General features: G+C 39.4%; 1 protein-coding gene and 1 long non-coding RNA gene across 13 annotated transcripts in view; one reads left to right on the top strand and one right to left on the bottom strand.

The window, feature by feature from the left end:
* Window positions 1-20,767, top strand: part of LOC125967377 (uncharacterized) — a 31,645-nt gene extending 10,878 nt beyond the window's left edge. The window contains exons 2-4 of the long non-coding RNA XR_007480713.2: window positions 18,645-18,779; window positions 19,949-20,103; window positions 20,620-20,767. This is a non-coding gene — a long non-coding RNA (uncharacterized lncRNA). The remainder of the gene's footprint in view (window positions 1-18,644; window positions 18,780-19,948; window positions 20,104-20,619) is intronic.
* Window positions 1-24,814, bottom strand: part of neo1a (neogenin 1a) — a 117,789-nt gene that overhangs the window by 36,630 nt on the left and 56,345 nt on the right. For all 12 annotated transcript variants that reach the window (XM_049718384.2, XM_049718386.2, XM_049718375.2 and 9 more), the window contains exons 3-7: window positions 20,613-20,888; window positions 19,181-19,331; window positions 10,067-10,203; window positions 2,355-2,509; window positions 1,764-1,884 (exon numbers count right to left, since the gene is read on the bottom strand). In XM_049718384.2, the coding sequence (XP_049574341.1) occupies window positions 1,764-1,884; window positions 2,355-2,509; window positions 10,067-10,203; window positions 19,181-19,331; window positions 20,613-20,888 (840 nt within the window). The remainder of the gene's footprint in view (window positions 1-1,763; window positions 1,885-2,354; window positions 2,510-10,066; window positions 10,204-19,180; window positions 19,332-20,612; window positions 20,889-24,814) is intronic.

The raw sequence follows: 24,814 nt of genomic DNA, 5'->3' as shown, positions 1-24,814 counted from the left end.
CTATTCCAAACACCCACTTGGGAGAATAATCAGTAGAACTACAAAGAACTGGAGCTGGAAGAGTGAAGACACAAAGATAATGATCGCTAATGAGTATTAGCCAAGTTTCTGCCGCTGGCTGCGTTTGATTTCCCTGCTAAGCCACAATTCCACGAAACAGTTCAACTCAGTTTGCTTCCTATATAATAATAAATAGCAATAAAATAACCTCTGATGAGGTTTGTGCTTCTACCGCTGGCTGTGTAGGCTGGAAAGTAATTGCTGCGTGAGCTATGTGGGCTACATCGAATTATAACAGCAACAGTGTGCACCTCACCAGAAAATTCAAGAGCAGCAATGCCAGAGCAGAGCGGTGTGCTGAGATGATCTGTAAATAAGAGTACCGTACTTTCCGCACTATAAGGCCCACCTAAAAATCTCAAATTTTCTTAAAAGCCGACAGTGCACCTTATAATCAGCTGCGCCTTATATATGCACCGATATTGACCCACTACAGCAGGCGTGTCCAAAGTCCAGCCCACGGACCAAATGTATATATCTTATATATGGACAACGTTTTAAAATGGGCCATTCACTGAAGGTGCGCCTTATAATCCGGTGCGCCTTATATGTGGACAAAGTTTTAAAATGGGCCTTTCATTGAAGGTGTGCCTTATAATCGGGTGTGACTTATAGTGCGGAAAATACGGTAGAAGCATTTTAAAATGGCGACTGTTGTTTTCTTGCCGTTTCCTACTGAGACTCCTTGTACAATGGACTCTGTTGAGGTGACCAATCAATAGCAACAGGGCGTCTACCTTCAACAACCAGGCTTTTACAAAATGAATGATCTTTTGCGACAAAGTTGTTTGGAAACACCAAATTGCAAACAAAAATAAGTCAAGAACCTATTGCTTGGTGTAATTAGGGCGGACTCCCGACTGCTTCTTGTAATAAGCATTCAAATGCCATGCAACACAATATTTTCTCCCATTCCTCCTCTTTGCTCACAATTGCTTTACTTTGCTTTTTGCAGTTTCCGCACTGATGGAATTCCCTATTCTGTTTGAGTTTCTTCTTGAAGGGAGATCGTATCTAGCCCTGCGGCTTAAAATGGGAACGTCATCAACTTGCAAATGAGGTTGAATTTATGTTCTACTACATTTCCGCTAATGTTCAAAGGTAATGACACGAGAACTAACATATTCAAACATTTTGCATGAGTCTGTCTTCCAGTACATCTGATGTTATGAGCCACTAGGTCTGGTTACCCACTATGACAATTAGAACTAAAGCATAATTTGGCCGCATAGGCTGTAGCCCTCCAAAACACCTTTCCAGAGTTTATGTTTAAGCAAATGGCAGCATCCAGAAGCTTGCACGAGTTTCTACATCTCTGCAACGCTCCTTCATACCTTTACTTTTTGTATTCATGTACCATCTGTCAAATTAGGTTAAACCAAAATTCAATGGTTTCGTTTACCTTTCAAGACACAAGATTTGCACAAGAAGTGCCAACCGTATATACACTATGAGACCCCCAAAATGGCAGATGAGCTCCGTGATGAGACTTTTGGGATTTCGGCTTCACTAATGGTGTGGAAAAAAAACCACAAACTTGCCAGAAATCATTACTCTTCTCTGTCATCCGAGCAAAACAATCAGATGCAGCCCTACCAAGCACAATAATGTAGTTAACTGACGTACTTAATCAATTTTTGATTATCACCCATCTAAAATAATTTAATCTGCCTTGAACATGAGTGAGTGTTTGTGATGCGTACCGTGATCCAAGATGATGAGTTGAGCGCTGGATTGAATGTTTCCGGCATCATTTTCTGCAAGACATTGGTAGAAACCCTCATCGGATTTGACCAGGCCCAGCACCTGTAGATTGTGTTCCTTCTACACAATACAGCAAAATGGAGAGAAGAAGGGAGAAAGTTGCAAAATAGATGGTAGAGGTACTGTTAAAAAAGATAAAAAAATCCCTACAACTGCCCTGAATCAACCACATTGGTATAATTGCCAAAATAATGTATATTTCTGTATGCAAAGGTCTTTCACTAAAATGATGGCTTTAATGGTAAAATATTATTATTGAATTCCGTTTCTGAACAGAAACATCTAGAAAAATCAGAGCAGGGTTAAAACTTGTGTATTAAAAGATACATTTAGTTTGAAAAGAATGAATGAATTATGCTTTACAGCTCAAAATGGTGAAAGCTGAATCTGCATTAAGCCAGTACACCGGTATGGATGATCTTGACTTTATGACTTTATAAAATTGTTATATACTGTATAAACTGTACATAAAAAATGTGACTGCAGAGAAAATGTAGAAAGTTACTACCAAAGAGGAAAAATGATCTTACAATAATTTTGAAGTAGTCGCTTGGAATAACAGCGTCGCCATTCTTGACCCACTTTACAGTGGGGGCTGGTGAACCTGTGACTTCGCACTCAAACACGATGTCCATGGACTCATGGGCGTAAATGTTGGCCGGCCTCTTTGCAAACTGGGGAGGAACTGTGGAAGAGAGACAGGACTAAGTGAAATAAGCAAAAACAATACTCTTCTATTTTTAACTATATGCAATTGTCCATTTCCGCACAAAACGAACAAAACCAAATGATGCCATTCTGTTTCCTCATGTGCCAAATTATCCATGAAAGGCTAGCAGAAGAAAGACGAGCGTTTAATCTGTAATAGCGCACATTACGCACCCAGAGCAGATGTTACCGCTACAAATTCCGATTTAAATGATCAATACCCGTTCCTTTGTCTTTATTACACAAGGGGAGACAACAGCAAGCTCGATATCGGTTCCATGTGTCAGCATGTAACTCAAGCTGAGGTGAACTCTTGCATATGTCTCCTGCTTTTGGTAATGAGGAACAGACAGGAGTTATTTGATCTTCTGCAGCCAAGCAGCACCTCATCAATCAGTCGTGGAACAAGGTCAGAGGGAGCACGTCCTCTGCATATAATTGGACCGCACTGTACATGCACGTGAGAAGAGACAGTGAGACCCACTGTGCAAGGATGGCCTCTGCGTTTGATTGCATTGACTCGACTGTGTACTGACCGATAAGGCGGCAGCCTCACTGGGCAGTTTCCGAGTGTGGACTGCTGATGCTTCCTCATCAGCCTTTTTAAGCTCTGTGATTGCTATTGGCATCTAATTTGTTTTTATCCAGGTGGTTTGATATTAGTGGTTGTGGGTGGATAAAGATTGATTCTGGCTTTACAGGAGCAGGTTGTGAGATCAAGCTGCCCTCATCCTGTTGACCCAGCGTTTTCACATTCTGCCATCTTACAACCACAAACGTCACTGTTTTTTGTTGTTAGTTTTTATATAATTTTATATCGTTTTTATATAATTGTTTTCAAATTTTCAGGCAAATAATCTGAAAAATATGGTGTGCATATGCATTCCGTCTCCCTGTGTTTATACTTTGTGGAGCCACTTGTTTGTATTTTTTTGTATCTGGTTCATTTTTCTGTTCAGTTATTGTTAGGGTCATTTATGGCTATACTCATTATGCAGATTTGCAAGCGTGTGTGCACCTATGAGAGAGGTACAGAGAGAGAGCAATTACGTCTAGTGATTGGATGACAATGAGAACAAGTGAGGTTAGTTACTGTAGGCTAGAAAAGGTGTGTAGGTTTGCAATGTTGACACTAAACTGGTCGATCTCGGGAGCTGGGCTACTTGAAAAATAGCTCTCAGGTCAAATTAGGTTGGGCACCCGTGATTTAAAGCATTCCATTGTAGCTCTGGCTTTAGGTTTAGGGTCACTGTCTTGCCAGAAGATGAATCTCCTTCCCAATTGCAAGTCTTTTGCGGCCTCCAGGATTGCCCTGTATTTAGCGCCATCCATCTTCCCATCAACTCTGAGCAGCTTCCCTGTCCCTTCTGAAGAAAAGCAACCCCACGGCATCATGTTGTCACCACACAGTGGAGGTGGTGTGTTCAGGGTTGTGAGAAAAGCTAGTTTCCTGCCACACCTAATACTTTGCATTTAGGCTGTACATCCCAACAAGTGCAAACAGTGCTTTGATTTCGTTTGTGGAATATGTATTATGACTGAGAAAGTGTGTGTGGCAGGAGTTGAGTTTGCTCGTGGCAGTGAAGCCATCTGTGAAAGTGAATAATATTAAATTGCATCTGGATACAGATACCACAGTTTGTGTCTGCAAACCTGTTTGGGTGCCGGGGATTTTCAGTTCCGTATTTGCATAACACATTTGTGTGTGGGGTTTGTAAAGCGACTTGTTTAAGCAAGGAAACAAATTTCCTGCAACCATGCTGTCACAATCTGTATAACCACCAAATTTGCATGTTTTGAGTCTGTTTGTGTAAATGTGAACCCCTCAGCGAGACTTACCCATGTCAGGTTTTAATGGAGACTGGTACCCTGTAGCTTTCTTTATCTTTCTCCATCTTTGTTTTTCCACTCTGTCTCCCATTTTCCTGCCACTTAATCTTACTATACCTCCTTGACTATCGCTTCATCTCCAGCCTCCACTTCCTTCTTCCATGTGAGCAGACATGCACCATTTTCTTTTAGGGAGTTGAAACGTTTGGAACCTATTGGAGCGAGCAAAAGTGATGTGCTCATGCATGTCCGTTAAATGGTAGTCGAAGAATTTGCTTACCGTTAATTTGGCTTGTTTCGGATGAGAAATGGGATGAGAAACATTCGGATGTACAGTTTAAAAAAAGTCTCCCAAAATGTCTGGTTAAGATCGATTATTTGCATCTCAGTTAAAAAAGAAATTATTTTTCAAAGAGGAAGTGAAAATAAACAATGTAAGTTAATGTGGTTGCACAAAGGGACACACCCGCTGATAATTTGGGATGTGGCTGTTTTCAGAATTAACTAGTCACAATTGAAATAGGCTGCGCAGTGTCCGAGATGTTTGTCTACGTATATGTGCCCTGCGATTTGCAGGCAACCAGTTCAGGGTCTAACCCGCCTTTTACCCATAGATAAGGAGAAGATGGGAGATTGTTGTCACGTGGTGAATGATCAACCACTACCTGCCATAGATTCTTGTAGCGCCTTTAATGCTGCTGTTGGCCTCCTGGCAGCCAGCCTGACCAGTTCTCTTGTTTAATTTGATCAACTACTATGTAGGGACATCCACATTTTTTGGTAATGTCACTGGCTACATTTGCATGCAATCAATAAAACTTTTAAACCCAAATAGTGGCAGCATTTCAAAGTCGATGTGAGCTTGCGGAGAAACGTAAATATGCCCTAAATCAGGTTTTTAAGTTTCCAAATAAGACCCCTGGATCATCTCTCTTCTAAGCCGAATATCTCGGCTTGTAAATGTTACCTGCTTCTAACTGAGCATGCTTTTGCAAATCTTGGTCTTTGTAGTACTTGAATACAGTGGTTTGTCTACGGCGTTTTCACATAAATTTCTGTTTCTACCACAAAAATGAAGCAGTGCGTGTACATACTATATGTGTTTATGTCCACAGTTTTGACATCCAATATCCCAAGTGTGACTTGCTGAGAGAATTTAAGGGCGCTATAAATCTGTTAAGAAATATTTTCAATTAAAAAATGCTTTACACAGTCTTTGCAGGCACATCAACAGCTTCCACAAGACCACAAAGAAAGCACTCAAGTACCCTTACAAGCTTTTCCTCAAATGGCTCCTCCATGCGAGTAGTACCCAAGCTCAAATTGACAAGAAAATCATTCGACCGTGCGATGGAAAAATAAACGACTGCCTTGAAAAAATGAAAATGTAGCTTTGTGTTTTGTTTTCTGACTGAGGATCAAAGCAATGTTTGGATTACCAGGCCCCAGCAGTCTTTGTAGGTTGTGGTGCTGGTAATGAAGACATGCAGCATATACATTCTGGCTACTGTAAACCAGATATAAGTCAGTTGTTCCTGCTGAAACAAGATTCTTAAATGACTCTTTATAAATATTTGATTGTGTTTATTGTTCAGTTTCTTGTGTGCTGTCTGCTTATTATTCTATTATTGGTGAATTTTGACTTCTGGCTCATGGATCATAAAGAAGGCTTTTACATGAAAATCAAATGGTGTCAATGAAGCTATTTCAAAAAGCAATGGTATAAACACAAACAAAAACTTTAAGTCGAAGGCGTAACTAGTAAGAAGAGGCAAAAAATTCAGATGGAGCGATGTATTGTTTTCAGTACAGTAGTTCACAGATGCTTCCTAAAAAGTGACTGAATAGAAAAGTTACCACTTTAATGAAGGCAAAATCACATAAGCACAAGCAAATTGAACGGTTCTAAATGAGAACAGATGGAAGAAAGACTCTAGTGAACCATTTAAAGGTCACAAAAAGTTCACATATGAACTGCTTAACACTGAAAAATGCATTGAAGGATTTTGGGAGGTTTTCTGAAGATCCTCTCTGTTCTCTCTAGTGACCTGAAATGTATTTAACAATTTAAAAGATTCCGCGAATGAAAATGTGAGCAAAAGTACTATACAATATTTAGTTGCAATTTCATTTCTTGATATAACTGCATTTTTCTTCTTCACTTTTTACACCTAATCTAAAACTTTAGCAGTGTGGTACTAATTTGATTCGTAATGATCAGTTCACGGGCCGACCGAGTCGCAATCCCCCACCAATAGCAAAGATCGACTCTAAAGCAAATAAGCAAGTTATCACATGGATTTCTGATTGTATAATTTAGAACATTTGAGAACTAGTCCGAACATTGGTGCTTTGGATATTGAGTAACAGAGGAGACAAAAGACAGACAACTTGTCAGTTGTGAGTGGGGCTAATGTTTCACGAGGCATCGAAAAGAAATTGTTCTCTACAACTCCGTGACAGTGACAAATGCCACTTACATGGCTCCGGTGAGTTGGCGATATTGCTTTATCTGAAAAGAATGGCGGACAAGGCTCTAAACAAGCCAGCCAGCGGATGACAATCAGACACCTCCTTGCTTGTGGTGATAACACCCAGTGAGGATATGGAAAAGGCGTGTCCGCAGCAGTAGTTCGTCAACTGATTTGTTTGCTTCTGAAAGTTCCATGGAAAGTTTTTCTGTGTTTAATTTCTCTTGGGGTAGATCCCTTTTTCCAACATACTAAATTTAAAGTAAAGGCCTTTAGGAAAATCATGATGCACGACATAGATTTTTCCACTAAACTGGAGGAACAACAATAAAAAGTCTTTATTATTGTACATGTTAAATTTGAAGGCTTTTTGAAAAAATTTTTGGGCTAATCACTTTTCACCAAGCAGCAGCAAAAAAAAAAAAAATCATTGGTCCGATTAGCAGATGAAGAAATAAATCCATTAAAAATACTTCATTATTTACTACACAGTCACCCATTGTTATTTGCGGCAAACAAATGGCATAAATTAGGGATTTCAAACTCCGGCCCGCGGGCCAAATTTGGCCCGTAATGTAGTTATATTTGGCCCGTGAAGACAAATTGTGCATCGACTTTGTGTCAATACTAAAATTGCAAATTGTCTTCACTTTTAAAAAAACGTATCTAGCAATTTTTGTTACCATTCATCTTTTTAAAATTGTGAACAGTTCTTTCAAGTATAGTTACAAGTTAAACTAGTCATTCATCAGTTTGTTAAGTAGCCTATACTGTATATCATACATTTATTTGGGTTGACAGTCATAATGGCCCACCGAAGGACTACGATGTGGCCCGCGACAAAAATGGGTTTGACACCCCCAGCATTTATCCATTCAGAATTGACACCAACTGAAATCCATTGGGTGGGGGGGAAACCCTGATCATTCAAGAAATGTTGATAGATATTTAACATATGAAAAATGGGGGAAAACCCCGACCTCCCCCAAACTATTTAAAGATTTTGTTTTTCCCTATGAAAAAATCTGCAGGAGCTGAGCCTATGCTGGGGTCGACTGAAAATGGTGTGAAACTTAGGTTCTAAAAATCTCATTCGGGTGTTTCCAGAAAACAATATGGCACTGCTGTCATGATAACAGTAGGACATGATAAATGAGGGACACTAACCTTTCGCACCAGAAAACAGGAAACCTACATACAGGTATTAGTGTAGGAGCTATTTCTGTTCGACACATATGCACGCACTCACATGCACACTGACCAAAATCAAAAAACGCTGTCTCCTCTGGCCTCATTAATCATGGCAGCTCTAATAGAGGGTGAGATGTAGCAAAGTCACAGTGTAAGTTAGGCTGATAGATGTGATGTAAGAAGGCAAGTGATGCAAACATTGACATGAACACTGCTCGAGTTGTATGGACACTGTGATCCAGATCAGCTTCACAACCACTCAAAGAAAAATTCAAATATTGTATGTGAAATATCAATGGCATATAAAAGTGAATGAAAGGAAAAAGCAGCTGACGCGTGTTGGATTCTAAAATTACTGTTACCGATACCAATAGATTGCAGAAATAAAATTGTACACACTAGAATGTGAATATATTAAGCGGTCAGTTTTGAGAAATTCAATCAAATACTAAAGCAAGGATATGTCTCTCACAGTATAATTTGGACGGTTATGAAAGAGTAGAAGGGTGATGTTCTTAGCTTTTCGCCAACTTTGAGCTGTTTCATTGTCAAGACTACTCTTTGAAAGTGTTTTTTTAAGAAACCAAAAGATTCTCACAATGACTCCATATCATCCATGGTAACTTCAATTTATCATGAAGCCACAGATTCCAATTGTTGGTGTAAACCCTAAATGGGTTTTCTTGAGCAGTCTATAGTGAACATTATGTATCCAATTTCAGATATATCAAATAAAAAAATGCCAGCAAGTCAACATTGGAAAAATAATTTGTATGAATTTCATTTACAAGTGCAGTTATTTCTTGGGGGAAATCGATTGATGTTTCAGGGAGCAAATCAATGCCACAATCTTGTTTCGCCATTAATTTGGTCTGGGGGAAAAACACAATTTACTCTGTGTGTGTGTACTGCAGTAAAATGTGACTCTTTTAACTTAACATAACGACTTGATGTCTTTTAAATATATTGGAGATCCAATTTCTACATGCCAGTAACATTGAAGTTGGGGCACGGGTCAGGTATTAAACATGAGGGATTGCTAGGAATTGAAGTGGCAGATCTGAAGGCTCAAAGGCACCAAAGTCAGATGTCCTCCCACCACCTGATCCAATTTTCCATTACTGTCTCCTTTAATCGCAGTGTCTGACAGGAAATGATGAAAGGGTGTTGAAGAGGAGAGGAAAGGGATTTGTGAGCAAAGGGATGAAGTCCTAGTGTGATGTCGCTTTGTGTGAAATGGTGTGACATTGCGGGACAGCCTCAGGGTGTTTCCCAATTCAATTGTTGCTTCACATCAAACTGTTGACTTGCTTCACATAGGAAAGAGTAGAAAATATCTGCACTGATGGTAAAAATAAAAAAATCAGCTGTTTCTTAGCTGACCTGCATGCAAATTTGAAATCATTGTCCCAAATAAACACCAACAAGCATCTTAATGGGTTATTTGGTTGATGTGTTCAACAAAACCATGAACACTGGGGAGAAATGCAATTCGAAAAGAGGAACAACTGGTTTCTCGTTAGGTGATAGAAAATCTTCAAGCCTCTACATCAGGAGTGTCAAACTCATTTTTTTCGCGGGCCGCATTGTAGCCATAGCTTCTTTCGGAGGGCCATTATGACTGTCAACCCAAATAAATGTATGAGCACCTCATATTATATACAGTAAAAGCTACAAAACAAACTGACAAATAACTCGTTTTCAAATCAGAACGAGTAAAAACTGGTTAAATATATAAAAAAATATATATATTATTAAAAGTGAAGACAATTTGCAATTCTAGTAATGACACACGAATTCGATGCACAATTTGTCTTCGCGGGCCACATAAAATTATGTGGCGGGCCGTATCTGGCCCCCGGGCCATGAGTTTGACACTCGTGCTCTACATTATTGTGGAGTTTGTGTGCAGAAATGTGCTATAACCTACAAGAAGTTGCTTCTAATAGTTTGTTAATGGCTTCTTTATCATCTAGTACTTCTGAATAACAGTGAGGCCTGGCATTTGGAAAGTCAAGTGACAGTTGGCTTGTTGAGAGTACCTTGAACAGTGAGTTGAGCCGGGGCTTCAATTGTTGCATTGGTGTTGTCAGCCACACAGGTGTAAATGCCAGCGTCCTCCTCTGTGAGATTGGAAATCTGAAGACTGCCACCTCCAAGCAATTCCCTGCGGCCCTCGCTGGTGAAAAGAAAAAGAGGTTTGAGGAATATAACAAAGTTAAGACTTGGCCTCAAGTTCTTTAACCTTATAGTATTGATGGGTAAAGGTCTCATGGGCTGCCCACGGTACAATCACATATTTTTTTCCCACGTCTACGGATTTAGGAGAAACTAATTTCAACCTTTATTCCCTGAAGCATATTCTTAGAGAAGGTTTCTTTAGCTAGTGTTCTACGTTGGGCCTGGTACACTACCTTTCACCATCAGGCGGAACAAATGTCTTAGTTACTTCTCAATCCACTAATGGAAATTCTCTTTTAAACATTTTGTATCAAATGTTTGGATATTGAAATCTGACAGACACCACCAGGTGTGGAATTTATAGATAAAATGTAGAAATTCTATTCTTTTTGGCATGTCCTAATGTACGTATTTGAGTGTGACACTGTAGACAACAGTGAGTGGGATGAGTGAATTATTGATACATTGCCTCAAGAAACATTTTATTTCAATTAATTAGTTAATTTAATTAACCTAAATAGTACATGTCTACTGAGTCATAGTGGGAATTCATTTTTTATTGACTATTGAGATGAAGAAAAATACTAACCTAAGGATGCTTTTCACTCAATCACACTTTATCTTTCTGATTCGGTATATGAAAACACTCAAAGTAATTTCTGCAAAGGCTCCCTGAAAACTGCATAACGAGACATTCTTTTCACCAGCAAAATTCCACTGAGTAGTCAAAAATAGTCTAAAAATATTTACACCAGATTTACAAGCAGCTTTCCAGAGAACCATGTGACCCTCCGTATTAAATGGCGTGCACTTTTATTCTCCCAATTAGGCCAAAAGGCTGTGGCCGAGCTCAGGCTTGATTCAACAGTCACTGGGGCATAGGCAAGGGGGATAGGAGGAGGGTGAGTGTAGGAAAATACAAAATAATAGCTGACATCCAGATTCAGTGAGAAAGAATCAGAACAAAGGAAAAGGTAGGTAGTATCTAGCTAGGGAGTGCAGGTCTCTGAATGAGAGATACATGGAATGCAGTCAAGTGTTGCAGGTAGATTTTTTTTTTTTGTTGCTTCCAGCAGCTAAAAACAGGGCTTCTGCTGCAACTCATTTTTATCTCCCTGAGTGGGCAACAGTCTGCACTGACACTTGACATTCTGTGACCATCACTGCTTGGCATCTTCTTGACTGTTCGCTTCATGACTAGCCACGATAGTTTCAAAGTGCAACACTTAACATGTACTTCCAACACGATAGATGAAACCAATTGTCATTCGAGCAAAGTCTCAACCGCATACACTAACAAGCCACAATATTATAACAACTTGCCCAGTATGATGTATAAAATATAATGTCTTTACAAAGGTAGTGAGGTAGAGAATTTATTGTTACCAGAAAGAGTCTGGAACAAAGGTAACAATGTTCAGACAATATCAATTTGATGTTTTTTACCAGTATTAAGTTTACTAGGGCTGCTTGATTATGAAAAAAATGTTAATCACAATTATTTTGTGAACTGAAATTATGATTATTCAAACAATCTTTTTTTTTTTTAAACAAAACAAGAATATTGAGACAAATTTCTGGGAAACGCAATAATTGTTTATTATTATTGTTAATTTATTAAATAAGCTATTTTAAAAAGGGGGGGGAGGTGCAAGTGTATAATTACAAGTATGGTTGCCTTGTATAAACAAAGAGTGCGGTGTTGGACATCAATGCTATTTATTGTTTTTTTATGATTAAGCGTAATCATTACTTTGGTACAATTTTATTTTCCGACATTCAAGCAGTGTTGAGGTTGAGCAGTGCTTAATGTTGCAGTGGCCTACAATAATGTGATTATACTGTAATCAATCATTTGTGTCACCAGCCACATGGAGGATTGTGGCATTACTGTATGCGATTTGCATATTATTATATTATTGCATATGGACATTATTGCTTGCTAGCCAGTTTCATGAGCATTGTGGACATAAATTGGCCGCGATATCTGGTTTCGGTCTCTCAGACATTCACATATTACTACACTTGTTGATTGGGCATCCTGCTTTTTATAGACTAACGGCAACCACCTAATCAATACATGGTCCCAAGTCAAAATATAAGATCAACTGAACGCCAGAGAAAAAATCTATATATATATTTTTTAAAGCATGCCATAGAACTTAAATGTCAAGCGAATGCTTTTCAGTGCTCTGATTACTCCATTGTGTGCACAGTGGAAGAGAAAGCAAAGCATGCTGGGAGGCTGTGAATATCCAAGCCGCATTGTATGAATCATTCGCTGCTCACAGTGCTGAGCAGTCTGCATTTGATTCACCGGGACAACTATTGAGACGCTCAAGCATTTCTGCATTGACCGTTTCCTTTTGAAATGAAGGGAACGTACAAGACCCCCAAGACATTTAGAGGAAACACTAACAGCAGTATTTAGGAGCAGAGTAAGAGCTCTTCAGACTGAATTATGTCATCTTTAGACCATTGAAGAGACAATAATTGGCCTGGAATTATTGCAATCAAGTAATTTGGCTCGCTCTTAGTGTACAAGTTACTTAACATTCCCACAATTAAAAATAATTAATTCATAATAAATATTAGGATTTACAAAAATTCTAACATAATTGCTCTGTTCATCCCTCCGGAACAGCCACCCCCAAAAGCCATGCAAATCCTTGTCAACAAGTAGATTCATTTAACACAAATCCTTCTCTCTCTCTCCAAAAAAAAAAAAAAAAAAAAGGTAGTGGCAGTTACACAGAACTGTGGAGGGAGGTGACTTTACGTGTGACTCAGTCTTCCGTAACACAAACTGGTGACAAGGCCAGGACATGTGGGCCTAGGAAAACTGCCAATCAGCTAGACAGCATACTGCTGTCTTTAGGATGGGATTCTGGTTAGAGGTCATGTTTATTGGAGCTCTAGAGGAACGATGTTGAAGAAAAACAAATGTCATAATAGACTATTTGGTAAAAACAAGAGTTTTTATATTTTAGCTTTTTTTGCAAACTTTGTAGGAAATAGAAAAACACAACAATACTAACAAAACGCCCACATCATGTTTTGCAGCTTGGCTGGCTAAGTCATAACCGAAAGGTAAGCAAAGCTACACAGTGAGCACAGACTATTAGCTGACCCTGTAACCAGCAACAGTTTCTGATAATCTTCATGAACGTAAGGAGTATTTGTGTTTGGCTATGTCGAGCATCATACCTCCACACCAGGTGTTCTTTCATGACTGTCATCATACTTTGGTTTAGGAAAACCTCCACTTATTGTGGAGATAAGTGGTTGCAAGAAATATTAGCCATTTTTATCTAGAATTGTCTGGTATGTTTGGAGTGTGCTTCTGCCTGCTCTGCTTGACCGCGATCACCCTGCCATCTGCCTTCTTCCAACTCCTTTTATTTAGGATAGTGGAATAGGAATTTCTTCTGTTCTGGGGTACTTTCTTTGACGACCACAGACAGCAGGGATTGGAACGATTTGAACAGTGGTCACTTTCCTCTGCTCTATAATCCAATCAAGGTCCTAAAGAAGAACCCACTTATCTCTCTTACGTCTATGGTTGCATTTTTAAAAAAAATCAGTTGGTGGTGTAGTCCTGTGTCCAATGATATGTAAAACTTGTGATTATCTCTAGGAGGGCTATGTACAAAATATCAACGTCAATATAATTATAGAGTAGAAAACCACAAGCTAAAATACGCCGAAGATTCTCTTTTCAGACCCCACAAATCTGAACTTCTACTGGAAACTCAATATAGACTTGCTTTCGATGCATAAATAAAATGTTGATGGAACCTTGGTGAGAGAGGTTAAAAGAAGTAGAGGAAGTAACCAGCCGTGATGACCCCTGGCCGCAGGAATAGATGTGCTACTAAGATGCATGTGTGCACTGAGAGGCTGATTAGTACAGGACCAGCGACGCCCACTGAGCTCCTAAACTTAACATAACTGAGTCTGCCTGGGTTATTTTGTGTGTTACTGCAACTTACATTCTAGTGATGCAAAGACACGGGACAGCCTGTTAACACATTTTGTACTGATCATCTGAATTTTATTTTTTATTCAATTTTGCTTCATTTGATCGAAAGAAGATGTTTTTGGTACATGGAATGTTGTTACTTTGAACATCTTCTGAGGATATGGTGTCAAAAAATGTAGGAGAGAAACATTTAGATTTTGTTTTTGTGATGCACTAAAGTACATCCTAAAATTAGTTGAAGTTCCAGTGACCACTCCAATTATCTTCACACATATCCATGTTGCATCCATCATTATGTGAAGTGTTTCAGAGAAAACATTCACACTTCATGTTGAGGTTTACTCTGTCATTAAACCATAATTACGTTATTATAGCAGTCTGGTGTTGTGTGTTTGTGTGTGTGTGTGTGTGTGTGCGCACGCAAATCTGAACAAGTCAAAAGATTTGCACCCAGTGCAAGGACAAATCTTTCTTTGAGAGTGTAAGAAAGCCACGATTAAAGGATGTTTTTTTTTCTTTAAGGATTAAAATCAGGGGCTTAAGAGTTACATGACTTCAGAAAACAAGTGCGACGTGGATGAGAAATTTTGGCACAAGTAGCTTTCTGGTCTAAAGATGGAATTATTAAACAACCAAAGGATTATTTTGTTGATTTTACAGCCTGAGTTTAAATCCAATACTATATGGGTTTGTAAGAGATTCTAAAATGTTTTCCAGGCCCTTACTATCCATATATAAATATTTGTAAAGTCCGTTGTGTATAAACATTATTAAATTCAGTCAGTTGGTTTTATTAAAGTATGGACAAGAAGGTAAAAGGCTATTGCCTTTGCTCAAAGCAGCAGGAAGAGACATATATAGTTAAATGTGCATGTCTGTTTGTGTTTTATCTAAATCGCAGTAGAATACATTTGAGGCTTTGAGTGCAAGACATTTACATGATCATTTTATTCTGCAGTTTAATTTTAGACACATTTCCATCCCACTCCTGTCTTCCCACACGACATCCATAGTCGCATTCAAATAAATTCCAGGGGACAAGAAGGATGACAGACGTGTCAAGATTTGGGAAGAAAGTTGATTTACAAGCACAGTTTGTTGTTTGCAGGGTGCCATGCATAATTCATCCATTTCATTGAGTACGAGACGATTATATTAGACAACCGAGTGATACTCCAAATAACAAAAGATGACTTTTCATGAGTGTCATCAGATGTGTATACAAAGAGAGCAGACACAGTGTTCGCTGTGGCCCCTAAGCAAGTGGAAAGGTTGTCAATCAGGCGTCATATTGACAAACTACAATACAGTCAGCATTGGGGAACCAAGTTTAGTCAGAATGCGGAGCATAACATCAAGAGGATTGCTTTGTAAATGAGCTCATGCGTCTTAGGCTAAATTCACACTGCAGATCTTTTTTTTTGGTCCTAATTCAGATACGTATTGGAATTTCTTGTGATGCGACCACAGTCTGAACAGGTCGGACGTCATCATGCGATCTGCGCAGGCGGGGAGACGCACTGCTTAAAAGTGAGAGTGACAGTTTAGATTGAATCTACAAAGTTGTTTTGAGTAACAGTATTGACCTGATATTAGATTTTAATTTATTCCTGCTTGAACCATGAAGCATAAATTGGACATTTGTGCTATTTCAGTAACCTTCATTTATTATCCGAAAAGCCTCACCTTATTTCCACCAAAATATTGCAGTTCCATCTCTAATTGAATTGTTTCTCTTTGGACGTGAGATAAAAGGATAAGCCCGTGGCGCCTGCTCGATGGCCTATATTTACTTCCACAAACATTACTATATTGTGAGTGACGTGCATGTCCTCTGAAATCCAACTGACTCACTTTCTTTTACAGGCACAGTAAAGGGAAAAACCAATTATTTGTTAAACTATCAATGTAAACTATTCATCTACTATACCGTTTTTCACCACATGGGTCGCGAGCATGCTGGAGCCTATCCTAGCAGTCATCAGCAGTAGGCGAGGGAGGGATACCCTGAGACGGGCACACAAAAACGAACAACCATCCACACTCGCACTCACACCTCGGGCAATTTGGAGTGCTCAATCAGCCTACCATGTTTTTGCGGATGTGGGGGGGAACCTGGAGTGTCTGGAGAAAACCCACGCAGGCACGGGGAGAACATGCAAACTACACACAGGGAACCTGCACCCTCCTCACCGTGCCGCCCAATGTAAACTATATTATTTTAATTTTTCTAACTTTGTTATTGAGGGTGTTTAGGTGTTACTATTTTTAATGTATTCCGCTCCTCTTCTGCTGCTTTGTGAATGTCCGTCACCTCATGACTTTTTAATGTGTCCAGCCTGTAGTTGGTTGATGGCTCTCTCACTAGGGAGGCAGAAATTGTCTGCTGTGTTGGGCCACATTGCTTTTGACATAAATAACAGTGATGCCTTCTTTAGTAGCCAGGTAAATTGATTTAGCCACTGTTTGTCAAAGCCACTGGCTCTGTGTTTTTGAGATCTGGAAAGAGGAATAAAAAATGATGTACCAGTCACGTCCACATTGGCTTTGCGTTGTTATGCTGTTGTTGTGATTTAAGTACCCTTGACTCGCCAACTCGTCTTGTCCTGCATTCTGACCTTCGCTATCACCAGTCCCTTGTGAACTACTATCAGACCTGACATAAATTCCCACATGTCACCACCATGAATTACTACATTTTAACTGCCAGTTATGTTAATTTGAATGTCTCTGCTCTTTTCTTTTATTTCATTCCCAGCGAGGTTGTTTTTTTAAAGTGATTTTGTCAGCTAGATATGCAATGCTAAAAACGACAAACATTACTCAGACAAAAAATATTGCAATGCCGTTAGTAGCATCCCACAGGGAAAATCGGCACGCCGATAGCACCAACTTTCCATCCGTCCATCCATTATCTGAACCTCTTCTCCTCTCGAAGGTTGTGAGTGTGCTGTAGCCCATGCCAGCTGACTTCGAGCAGTAGGTGGGGGACTCCCTGAATTGCCAGCAATCGCAGGGCACATAGAGACAAATAACTGATCGCACTTACACCTACGAGCAATTTGGAGTGCTCAATTGCCTGACAATGCATGTTTTTGGAATGTCGGAGGAAACCCATGCAGGCAAGGGGAGAACATGCAAACTCCACACAGGAAGACTGAAGCCGGAATTGAACCCTGCACCTCTGAACTGTGAGGCAACGTGCTTACCAATGTACTACCATGCCGCCCCTATGATGCATGCAGAGAAAATGCTGTTCACATCACATTTCAGCAGCACATTTGTTTTTTAGGAAATATACAACTAAGCACGTGGAAATCGCAGTCTAAAGTCTAAAAGACGGCCACCTGCTCTTTATTTGCATTTCGGGTGTTCTCCTTATGAGAATTCTAAATCAGCCATATTCCCACATGCGCCAAATCAAAATAAAGATACGACATGGTGCCATTTAAAAAGGAAAAAAAAAGTTTGGGGGGCACAGTGACAATGTTTTAGAATCAGTAGCTTCGAAAACTACCACTCATTGTTTTGTTTTCCAAATCAGTCAATTTTCTAGGAATGTGATGGAAAAAAACACAACTAATTGTTGTCAGACTCACCCAGAATTCAGTTGACTGCTTTGAAGAACCCCCGCAATTTTTTTTTTCCACATCTCAAGCATTGATGTTGTCACTTTCAAGGCCCCGTTTGTGCTGCGCTTCCAAGACCAATTAAGCTGCTCTTTGCTGCTTCCTTTCTTTCGCTCCCACAACGAGTGCAATAATTAAGAACTGACAGCAGCGTCTAGCTCTCAGCTATCACACAACAGGAGACTCAAGGATACCAAGGTTATGCTTTCATTTATCAATGTCATAGGAAAATCAAAATGTGGTAACAGAATCACTCTGTATACCGCTTCAGTTATGAAGGTGGCAAGGCGGAGTTTACGATAACCCCCTAAAAGACTCTCCCTGTTGTTGGGAGTGCACTTGCTAATTACCAGTATGGGTAACACGGAGGGGGCGGGTCTTTACACTGAATGGAATTTGGTAATTAAAAGCTAGATTAATAGGTACCATTTAAGCCATTCCCATTGGAGGTGAAGGTTAGTTATTACAAGATGGTGAATTGTGGTGCAATGCATTAAATCCTCAGCTTGGCAAGTCAGATGTGTACAGAAACCACCTATTTAAGGATGTCAAATTCTTCAACAAAAGTTTAACAAGCAGAAATCCAATTTTGTTTTGAATCAACATAGATGAAGCACTATTTTCTGTCAAGTTTAAAATTCTATTAAACAGTGGCTATGGTATGTCTACTTGAGTTGCGCTTAATTTACTTGGGTGGTGACAGTCCAACTTGCCATATCTAAGAAAACTTTCAGTTATGGATTCCAGCTACTTTTCCTGAGATAATGGGCGCCATAGGAGTGAGGGCCCAAGTGCTAGGTTGCTGATGTGTGAACTTCCTCTCTGCAGGAAAGCTGGCAAGCTCATCTCCAGACTGGCTTTTGTGCCACATCCAGGTACCCCCTGGGGTGATTTCTGGAAGAACAGATTTACCAACTTGGGGAGCAGTACAAAGGAGCCTCAATATTCTGCTGCATTCCAAAAGTAAGGACTGACACAGAGCTTGAGGAACCCGTCCGTCTGCCGTCCGTCCGTCGATCCATTAATTCCTGCTTCTATCTACCAGGGCTGGGCAGTAATTAAATAACAATATGATTCACGATTGACACGTGTGAATCAATATGAGTAGAAAATGCCTTTAACAAAATGTTTGCTAAAAAGTAAACACAATCACAACACAAACCCTGGAATTACGCATATTGTCGCCCTTTGCATTGAGATTAGAAGCATTGAAGGAATTATTTTGTTTGTTTTGTAATACTGTGGGATCTAAATTAAATATCATCATTCTGACCATTTTAATAAAATGTGTGGTAGTGCTACAAGGGCCAAGGAGGGAAAAACTTTACATTTAAAAAACAAAGGATAAAGTTTAAAATGCATACCTTTCCTCTAGCGGTTTATCTTTAAACATCCATCGCACATGTGGTGTTGGAAAACCTGCAGCCACGCAGGCCAGCAGGACACTGGCACCCAGCACCTTGGTCACAGGCACAGGCTGTACAAGGAACTCCGGCTTCCTCTCGTCTCCAGTTTCTGGAATGAGACAAAAAAAATCAAGTCTAGGTTATGGCTGGGGTTAATCTTGGAGTGAGTTAGTGAGCCACAGCGCCATCGTTCAAATTAAGAGGGCCATCCGTCTTAAAAAACTTCAAAAGTACTCAGGTCCAAGGCGCAGTTGTTCTTGACACCAGAACCAAGAATGGTTGGATGAAAAATGTCCATGTCGACCACTTGAAAGCAGTCAGCTCTCTGGAGTGCAAAAAAAAAAAAAAAAGAACCACTCTCCCGTTGCTCCCTATTGTAGCAAACGGCAATAACCCAGAATGTCATGATTGGGCTCTATTTTTGACCCCACCGTGAGTTTACAGTAGTTTTAAATTTAAGACCTGCAAATGTTTAAGTCATTCACAAGCTAAGAAAAATAAATCCTCAAGCTAATACGTTCTTTTTTTTTAATTTTAATTTTCCTGTCACAAACATCTGGGGAAAAAATGTCCAATTTTCCTCCTGCAGTATATGATTAAGCTACTATCTGTTTGGAGCCAAGCTTTTGACACCACATACCTTCGAGGAGACAAAAAGAGATAAATCCCCTTCTGAGGTTGTTGAAGACTAATTTATTGCTTTTAATATCTTCGCTTTGCCGGCAGGAGCCTGGTGCCTAACAACTTAGTAAACAAAATGTGTAGAGCGATGAGACACGACAGCGCCACAGAGGAATTCCTGACTTCTAAGGCTTTCTCTGATAAGTCCACCGAAAGCAACAACACTCTCTACATCCAGCTGGGCACAGTTTTCATTAAAGGTAATTCAGAGCCAACGTCATTTACCTCTAAAATTAGAAACAGCAGTAGTCACATGGGCGCCCACAACAAAAAATGTTGCTGCACGTTCTGGACATTCCAAAATAAAATTCTGTTTCAGGAACGACTTTTAATGATTCATGAATGATTTGACGATTACAGTCTGTCGTTTCACTAACTGCTCATTGCACTTGCGGTGCTTTCCCAAATGTTTGATAGTGAAAACGACCACAGCTACCTAATCTGCAAATCTCCTTTTTAAATGCGGCATTCTCCACCACTATTGCTTCACAGTCTTGGAAAATTATGTGCAACAAGCCCACTAGCAATGTGGGCAATCTGTTTAGCGCCCACAATTTGACAACTCAGTAAATCAGGCTTAGTCTTCATAATGTGGTTGCCGTAGAAGTGTGTAGCCAAAATAAAAGTTTATATCGGTTTATAATTACAAAGAGACAACGCAAAACAACCATCTATGCCGTTCAAGCGTCTGCTTACTGACTCAGCATACCTGGCAGGATTTGGAGCTGCGCCTCTTCACTGGACTTTGATGACCCCACATTCTCCACCAAGCAACGGTAAAGACCAGAATCATTTTCTGTGGCGTTGCTGATCACCAAGGCACCAGTAGGTAGTTGGACCAGTCTCAAGTTGAGCTCCAGGGGCTGACGGTCTTTCTCCCAGCGGGTGAAGGTCACCAGGTCTGAATTGACTTCACAGGCCATGACTTGGCTGTCACCTTGACGCACAGATGTAGGTGCTGGCTGGCTGCCGAACCTGGGCATTCCTTCAAAAGGGGGACAGAGACAAGTTTTAATACGAAACAATATTTCCTAATATAAACAAATGTCACAAACAATTTCAAACCGTCTATTTATAATTTGTGATTACAGTTACCTCAAGACTATGCATTTTCAAAGCATTTAAGATAATCAGGTGTGTTGAGCAAGGAATACATCGAAATCATTGTGGGACTGGAGTTGGTAACCCCAGCTTCATTACATTTTTAAAGCATGTCTGGAAAAAAAAAATATACGGGTCGTGCGCAAAGTCATAAGCCAGATATTCACCAACAGTTTCAATAGTCGCACTGTTTTTCTTGTTGCCAATAAATTTTGATCATGTTCAAAATTTCTTTACAACATAAAAAATAATTGCAACCTTTTAGGAATCGGACAGAAAAACAACATTCGCTACAGACTTTAAGGAGAGCAAAATCACAAACATTACATGCAGGGTACTTTCAAAACGTTGGGAAATTGCAAACACACAATACCATTCAGCACATGAATTGTTTTTCTTCCATTATGCGAGAAATCATGATTGAATTTCGATGAATTGCCCAGCCCTGCTGCAAATCCCAAGACAAACAGGTGCATTTGTGATTTTGCCAAAATGGTTAGTATGTTTTGCAGCAAATGAGACAGGCAAAAGTAATTCAAAATAACAATTTTACTGTTGGTGCTTATCTCCGATTTCATTGCAGCGTAAAATAATCATTTTTAGCGTTTGGAGCCAGTGATTTGATAACAATACTCACAGGATGACTTTGAAACAATTGCATATAATTACTTTAATTACGGAGAATCTACAATATGTAAACTGTAAAGGCTAATTAGGGAAGATAAGTAAGAAGGCTACTCTATCAACCATAAAAAGCTGAACTCGAGGGGCCTCTTTGGGGATAACTGTGGTGTGTGTGTGTGTGTGTGTGCGTGTGTTTGTGTGTGTGTGCGTGTGTGTGTGTGTCTGCATGCATTTGTGTTTTAGCATACCAAAGTGAACAAAAACTACATGTTTTGATCACAATATTTTTGTTTGTTAGTAAAGCTGTCATCGATTTTTTTTACAACTAATTATTCTTTTGATTATTCCATCAATTAATCTAGCAATTCTATACAAATTTATTTTGAATTAAAATGTATTGCAAAATATATAGTGTTATTATTTGATCATGGTCACGGGGGCGGCATTGGGTCAAAAGCAGATTACACCCTGAATTAGTCACCAGCCAGTCGCAGGGCCCATATAGAGACAAACAACTAGTCACACCCACATGCACATCGCCACTGAGCAATAATTGATCCTTATGTTTACTAATCAATTCTTAATTGATCCTCATGTTTACTAATCAATTCTTAATTTTTAGTATTAGTATTTAGTATTAGTAAACTGTTAAACAATATCAAACAAACAACTCACAACAAAGTTACTCATATTATGACTGTAAATAACTTAGAAATAACGATAATTATCGATTAATCAATTATTTTTCACAGCTCAATTTTTTTTCAAAATTATCCAAAACCACAAACACAAAACCTTGTTGAGGAATAGCACATGTAGACAATTATATATTTATATTTAGCCCCAGCTAAGAACACATGAACCACAGAGTAGCCAAATAATGAACACAGACAAACAAGTGCTATACTACTGTGTCTACTGAAGTTTACACCATGTTACAAAATGAACATTTGTAACTTTGTTAAAAACAGACAAATACCAAATCAACTGTGAGTAAAGCTATTCACAAGCTGAGTAGGTTGCGCACTCAAGAGAAGGGGGATTAATGTTTCGTAAAAATGCTGTTGGAAAAGGCGAAAGACTTGCTGTAGGATGATACAGCCTCCTTCCACCAAAACAGTACCTTAAATTCCCTGCCAAAACTGAGTCAGGGGGTAATCTCACATGGAGAAGGAGTCAAACAGCTAAAAAGTCCCAGAGGCGGATCGAAGATTTAAGGAGCAAGCAAACGCCTACTATAACATGAAGGACAGCACACATTAGCGCAAACAGAACCATATTCTCCAACAGATTAAATATTAGCTATATTTTTCATCATAACAAGATGAGAAGATGGGTGAATAATACATGAGAGATGGGGGAATTCTAGGGTACAGATCTGGCTTATAATGACGATTTAATTTGATTTAAATTTTTTATAGCAAGGATCCTAAGAATCTTAGCACTAGCAGTTTTAGAGACTTTGATTTAACCAGGGTGAATCATGCTTTATAGCCGTGTCATTTAAATGTGGCAGTCCGATTTACACAATTGGGAAAGATGTCAAAGTTTTGAGACGCAGGAATAGAGAAATTGAAATAGTTTGGCCCAAAGAGGCCTGACATTTTAAGGGATGAGCTTGAAAACAAAGGTCTCAGGTCTAATAACCAGAGATACAAGCTTGGCTTTGTGTTGCACGGGAGGGATGACATTTGGCCTAAAGCGCACACAGGGGAGATGGCCCTGAAAGTCATTAGCAGACATGACAAGATATTTCATTCTTTACAAAGAATCCGCTACCATCTTCTACTAGCAGTGTGGACACAAAATGATTCTGTTCCAGCCCACATTGATGTACTGCCTACTTCAATGAGTGTGACCAGAAATTTTAATGCAGCCAACATCTTGGATGACCGCATTTACAATGAATACTAATTTGATGTTGTAGTCATTTTTTCTAAACGTTTTAATTCTAGCAGAGTAGACTTACTTGTCAAAACATGCGTGTATTGTTGCACACACAGAGCGTGAAAATTAGACCAAGATCACAAGCGGTAACTGGAAGCTCGTGTGGGGATGCATTTTAATGTCAGGCATAAACTGACACACTTAGGAGGCGCTATTGAAAATCCCTAAGATGCATACTAATACCAACAACGAGAGACCTCATCTTTGTTCTTCTGGACATATTTCTTCTGAATCAGTACGTGTCCATCCTATTATGTAATAACCAGCGATTATTAAGTAAACGGATTAGAATAAATCTTACCGTGTGAGTGTGTGTGCGTGTGCGCGTGTGCCCGTGTGTGTGCCCGTGTGTGTGTGTGTGTACTATGTCTACATAGACACAGTGGTGTGTGTCAGGGGAGGATCGGAAGTGGAGAGTTTGTTCCAACACTATTGATTCCAATTAAGTTCCGTTTAAATTAACTAGGTGGGAGCTTCGTATCCACCTAGTCAAGCTCTAGTGAAGTCCTTCAAAGAAAGCAAAAATACAAAAGATATGTTATGTCGTTTGGGTTATTCACTAGAATTATGTAATATAAACACTGATGATTTTGATTGAAAGATTTTCTCAAACATAGAGCATTAACCAAATTGGGGACAAGGGGTATAGAAAATGGATGGATGGAAACCAGACGCTTTGAGGTGTTGTTCCTCTGATCTTGTTTTAAGTCATATAACATGCATGGCAATATTTGGAGTTATTTATCAGCTTGTAACATTATGATTGTGAAATGCACATCTTAGTATCGAATAAGTGACAAGTGTAACCACACATGCACATCAAGAGGCATACACTTAAATTGCACAGTTCGGCCCCCGCTGCTGTGAAATAACATCCAGCACAGAATAACAATGAGCAGCTTAATGGAATATGCAGAGAGACTCACAGATCTCCCTCTAGATTCAGTGTATTAGTAAACGCCTTGCAGAAATGTCGCCTTTCTACTCGGAAACTCAATGTTGCAGATGTGTAATTTTGAGGCACAGGAGAAGCAGAGAATCCTAGCACTTCAAATGTGAAGTTTGGTCTGACAAACTGGTTGTTTGGTATGGTTTCAGTATGAACAATGTTAATTTTATAAGACGACTTGACTTACTAGAAACTTGAAGGCTAACACTTATCTATGACTTGCGCAGTAGCACACACAACTTAATAACCTCATCAAATGTAAAGCGTTTGGCGCTAAAGATAGAAAAATG

The sequence above is a fragment of the Syngnathus scovelli genome, chromosome 4 (genome assembly GCF_024217435.2).
Source record: "Syngnathus scovelli strain Florida chromosome 4, RoL_Ssco_1.2, whole genome shotgun sequence".
NCBI lineage: Eukaryota > Metazoa > Chordata > Actinopteri > Syngnathiformes > Syngnathidae > Syngnathus > Syngnathus scovelli.
This window is presented reverse-complemented; position numbering and strand designations above follow the sequence as displayed.